Below are 5,628 nucleotides of genomic sequence, written 5' to 3' on the forward strand. Positions count from 1 at the left end.
GACTAAGTCATGGTATGGTATGCTGTACATAATCATGGAAACTGTCAGTGTGTCATTCTGTCAGTCAGTCATTCTGTCTGTCCCACGTTTTTCTACTCACTGACGTGGTCAATCTATGTGAAACTGCACATAGGCATTGAGGACTGGCATAGGTAGAAGGTGACAAAGCTACCAATGGGTATGGACTAGTGTCAATACATCATACTATGAACCAACATACAATAATACCACATGTCCCAGTAAACATCTGCTGCTGACTGGGATCTCTGTCAAAAGAAATGTGAACTGTCCAACAATGGCTCAACCTCTTCACCACCTCACTGACCAAGTGCTCCCTTATGTCTCCTTCAACCAGGTAACTGCTCTTTATACTGAAAGTTGTCTGACTTTTTTATTTTGAGACATTAATACTTCAAATTAAACAGAATGAAGTGAATTGGAGACAAACATAAGAACTGACTTAAAGACACATAGTTCTTTAATAGCTTCTTTGTGACTTGTTTTTAATTATGCACATTTTGTAATAAATTTCATCATTATGTATGATAACATCAGTCACTTACCTTGTGTGCAGTTTTCCTTGATTTGTTCAAGACACCTTTCTGCATTGAACTTTGACCTCTGACGTCTTTCCTCATCACGTATGTCAGTGTCAATCTTTGAGCGAACAAAGTAGAACTTTCTCCCCATCCTCTGAATCTCCTGAGCGAGCTTCTCATCATTTTCTCTGAAGCGAGTGGCTGAGATGATGATGAAGATGTCAAACCTTTCAAATCCAACAAGCTTCAGGTAGTTGTCAGCTGGAAACTTGGGGGTGCCAATACCAGGAAGATCCCATAGTGTGACATTGGGATAGTTGGGATGGGGGTATGGTGTAGCCTCTGAGGTGGTTTCTACAGGACCAGTAGGAGCAGCTCTCTCATCCCCGTTATTTATGCCTCTGAAGGCATTAACGAAGGTGGATTTACCAGAGCCAGACTCTCCTGTGACGGCAATATTTAGTGAAATATCATTCTCCTTGTCCAGATACTCCTGTATAACTTCTTCAGCTAAGACTTGATTATTGCTTTCTAGTGTTTTTGTTTTTGCATTAACAAAGGTGGATTTAGCACAGCCAGACTCTCCTGTGGAGCCAATATTTAGTGGAATATTTTTCTTCCTGTCCAAATACTCCTGGATCATTTTTACAGCTAAGGCCCAATTGCTGCTTTCTCGTGCTATTTTTATGTCTTCAGTTGATTTGAGATGAGATGAATCCTCCATGATAATCCTTGAAAACTGGAGTAAAAGAGAAATTAAAAGTGTTTGTCTTTTGATAAACAGAAAATGTAGTGATAGAATGATCTGGCATCATGTAGGTAGAATATTAAATACAATGAAAATCTGACGTGACACATCTTTAGTAATCCTGTCTTCCTCATATCATGATGCAGTATAACCTCACACACACACCACATCAGTTTAGCATTCTAAGGTGTGTACATAATAACACAGAGGAGGGTGAAATCTACTCACATTAGCACAATTACAGTGAATCCTCTATATTGTAATGTGCCTGTTTTAGACAGTGAGAAGCAGCTGTATGTTTCATCAAAATAAAGTAGGCTTTTGCTGAATATTAGAAGCTCCTCACCTGGAGTCTGAATGTTGAAACAAAGGTGTTCACTAAGAGAGGGAAGTCATACAGGTGGAGATCACAGCAGGACACCAGGAAGACTTGAGGAGACTCAACACCTTGTCTTTGAAGACCTGTGTGACAACAGGAATACATGATATGATGATAAGATATATAAAACAATTAGAACTTTTAAAATGTAATATGTCTATCTGGGACACATTATCTATTTTTCTTTCTTGGCATCATTTGCTTTGATTTAGTGGACACTAAAAATATAAAATGACATCATTCTGAAACCTTCTTCAAATGTTATATTACAGTCAGAGGCCCATATATGAAGTTTTAACTCACTTCTGAACTCACCTCCTCCAAATCCCTTTTCACTTTATTAGCATTTATGTAAAACCCCATTTTCAAAACAATCAACAGAGGCAGCAGAGTGGTATTACTGACAGTCTGTGATTTGCTTTAAAGTTTGAATGTGTGCTTACATTTTGTCAGATATTGCAAATACAAAAGCAGAACTAGGTTTTGTAGTTTTATTTTTTCTTTAATTACTAAAAACATTTTGGAAAAGTGTCTGATAAAATTTGAGTAATGATAAAAAGACAGACTATTCTCTCACTCTATCATCGATACAGTGAAGGTTAGACTTGAAAACTATTCTAGACAGTAATATTTAATTATCAGAACAACAGCTCATTAATACAATATGTTGTTTATATTTGCAAAATATATTTTTCCTCCATCAAATAAATCATCTCAACAAAAATCTAAACTAAGTCAGAAAGTTAAACGTCACAGCAACTAACATTCTTAGTACTGCGTGTATATCTGATTCACTGATGATGTTGAAGCTTGTCTTTGCAAAATTTTAATATAACAACATCAGCATTTAATACAAAAACATCAGTCTGATCTATGAGCCTAAATGATGAGTGCAAAGGATAACAGCGTGTCATCAGTCATGATTTTCTGTGCAGGTCAGTTTGTCCCAGTAAACATCTGCTGCTGACTGGGATCTCTGTCAAAAGAAATGTGAACTGTCCAACAATGGCTCAACCTCTTCACCACCTCAGTGACCAAGTGCTCCCTTGTGTCTCCTTCTACCAGGTAACTGCTCTTTATACTGAAAGTTGTGTCACTACCCGTAACCCTGGACAGCATGGTAGTTATGTTGCTTGGGCATTTTGTAATTAATCTCACTATTAATATATGTGGTTACATAAGTCACTTACTCTGAATGCATTTGTCCCTGATTGGTTTAAGAGTCCTTTCTGCATTGAACTTTGACCTCTGGCATCTTTTCTCATCACGTATGTCACAGTCAATCTTTGAGCGAACAAAGTAGAACTTTTTCTTCATCCTCTGAATCTCCTGAGCGAGCTTCACATCATTCTCTCTGAAGCGATCAGCTGAGATGATGATGAAGAAGTCAAACCTTTCAAATCCAACAAACTTCAGGTACTTGTCAGCTGGAAATCTGCCAATACCAGGAATATCCCACAGTGTGACATTGGGATAGTTGGGATGGGGGTATGGTGTAACCTCTATGGTGGTTTCTACACAACCAGTAGGAGCAGCTCTCTCATCCTCGTTATTTATGCCTCTGAAGGCATTAACGAAGGTGGATTTACCAGAGCCAGACTCTCCCGTGACTGCAATATTTATTGGAGTATTATTCTCCTTGTCCAGATACTCCTGTATCCTTTTTACAGCTAAGGCCCGATCATTATTTTCTAGTGCTTTTTTAATGTCTTCAGTCCATTGTCCACTCTCCATGGTAATCCTTGATAACTGGAGTACAAGAGAAGTAAAAAGCCATTATTGTCTTTTGGGAAATAGTAAAAAAATGTAGTCCTACGATGACCTAACGTCATATACATACAATCTTAAACACAATGATCTACCATGCACACTGCATCTTTAGAAATCCCAACGTCCTTGAAAATATCATATTATGATGCAGTATAACCTGGCACACAGCAGATCTTTTTGACAGATGAAGGTACAATCTATTTACATTAGCACAATTTTAGTGGCTGTTTACTCACACTATGCCAGTTTTATACAGCAATAAGCAGCTTCCTCGTATTTTTCATCAGGATATAAAGAAGGCATTTGCTGAATATTAGAAGCCACTCACCTGGAGTCTTAATGTTGAAACAGATGACACAAGAGCACACCAGCCTCTGAGTTACTATGAGCTGTTCAGCTGCAAGAAAAGTCGACCTCCAGTCTAAAAAAATACCACTTGAGTTTATCAGAGTTCAAGCAGTGATGGTGATGACAACAGTGACCAATGAAAATGTCCCACTATGAGTGAGAGAAAACTGATTGGTCAGCTGTAAAGCAGCTGACTTCCAAGAAACACACACATTTACATGAAACAGAGAGCTGCAGGCAGCACCCCCTGCTGGCTACTATTTGTAAGTGAATGAGTTGTAGTTGTATTTTTGGGTAATTAGTGTAACTCAGTCTATCCTTATAAAGAGTCTAACTTATGTGAAGTTATTCATTTTTTTGTTTTTCACAAGCAAAAAACGCATCAATTTTCCAAGAGGCTTTTTTTTATAGAGCACATTGAGATATAGATTTCTGTCACATTTCTTATCTATCATACTCTTGGTGTGTGCGGCGTGGCCAACATTTTCATTTATTCAGCTGTCAACTACAGTGCCACAATCAGGCCGATTGATGTTAAGTATTAGGGTATTAATCCAGTTATGATCATGAAGCTAATCCCAGCTCACAGTAAATGATGCAATGGAATATTATAGCATATATTGCTACACAGTTCACCCACATGCATCAATCAATATGACACCTCAGAGAAGACCAACCTAAATCATTAAACACATTCAGTGTCTCAGTCCTAGCTGCAACAACGTTGTGATGGCTAGTATTGTTTTCACCCTATAAATGTGTGTGTATGTGTGTGTCATCATGACAAAATATAGTTGTGGCACCTACTGCAGCAGGAATGACCACAGAAGTAATTTTGAGCATTCTTGCAAGTGTTTACTGTATATGTCAGATCTGAGTAGATGAGCGCTCAAGCCAACAGACTCTCACTGGGGGGCTCTGCCAGTGTTCATATGACTAGTTTTCTTACCTGTTAGCATTTGTAGCTCTTCCTCTCAAGTTGGGCTGCCAATATGAAAAGTTGTTTTGGCTCTTGTGTCCTTAAAATAAGGCAGTGTCTACTACCCTCTGACCTTGACTTACCTTGAATGTAGTTTTCCCTGATTTGTTTAGGAGTCCTTCCTGCGTTGAACCCTGATCTCTGACATGTTCCTCGTCACGTAAGTTATGGTCAATCTTTGAGCGAACAAAGTAGATTTTTTTCCACACCCTCTAAATCTCCTGAGCGAGCTTCTCATCATTTTCTCTTAAGCGAGTGGCTGAGATGATGATTATGAAGTCAAAATCTTCAAATCCAACATGTCTCAGGTAGGCTACTTATCAGCAGGGATGGACTGGGATTAAAAAACTGCACCAAAACTTTAAAAAGTAAAAGCACAACAGTCCCTGTCAGTTTTGTACTATTCTTTTTATATTTCTTAATATTACTGCTGCATGTGGCATTTTACAGCTAAAATGTTTAAAGTTGAGCTGTTTTAACTACTGTAATCATTTCATTTCATGTTTTGCATTGTATTGAGCAACACAAACTGGGTATAGATAAAAATGTAGCAACCTGAATAACATTTGCTAACATCAGCCCTAGCAAGTCTCTTTCTCCCTCTCTCGTGTTCCATACTTATGTTACTTACGTGAACGTGGTGCCCAGAGAGGCAGTTAGAGCTGCAAGCTAAGAGGCTAAAAACAGAGTTCAAATGACGTTTTTCAAATAACTTTTTATGTCGGGGCTTCAAGACGCTTAGATCACTACGGACAAGCAGTATGGAGATATTTTGTGGTTTCAATTCTGTGTTTTTGGATGTTTGAATCTGGGGCGCCGTCAGCCTGCTTTAGGTGGAGTTGTGTTGCTACCTCCTCTCCCCTTG

At 38.5% G+C, this 5,628-nt stretch overlaps 1 protein-coding gene across 1 annotated transcript in view; it reads right to left on the minus strand.

The window, feature by feature from the left end:
- Positions 1-3,859, minus strand: part of LOC126400948 (interferon-inducible GTPase 5-like) — a 6,372-nt gene extending 2,513 nt beyond the window's left edge. The window contains exons 1-4 of the mRNA XM_050061958.1: positions 3,765-3,859; positions 2,857-3,415; positions 1,634-1,749; positions 564-1,278 (exon numbers count right to left, since the gene is read on the minus strand). Coding sequence (XP_049917915.1) covers positions 564-1,278; positions 1,634-1,749; positions 2,857-3,400 — 1,375 coding nt within the window. The 5' untranslated portion in view covers positions 3,401-3,415; positions 3,765-3,859. The remainder of the gene's footprint in view (positions 1-563; positions 1,279-1,633; positions 1,750-2,856; positions 3,416-3,764) is intronic.
- Positions 3,860-5,628: the final 1,769 nt, after the last annotated feature.

This window comes from Epinephelus moara, chromosome 14 (genome assembly GCF_006386435.1).
Source record: "Epinephelus moara isolate mb chromosome 14, YSFRI_EMoa_1.0, whole genome shotgun sequence".
In the NCBI taxonomy this organism is placed as follows: domain Eukaryota; kingdom Metazoa; phylum Chordata; class Actinopteri; order Perciformes; family Serranidae; genus Epinephelus; species Epinephelus moara.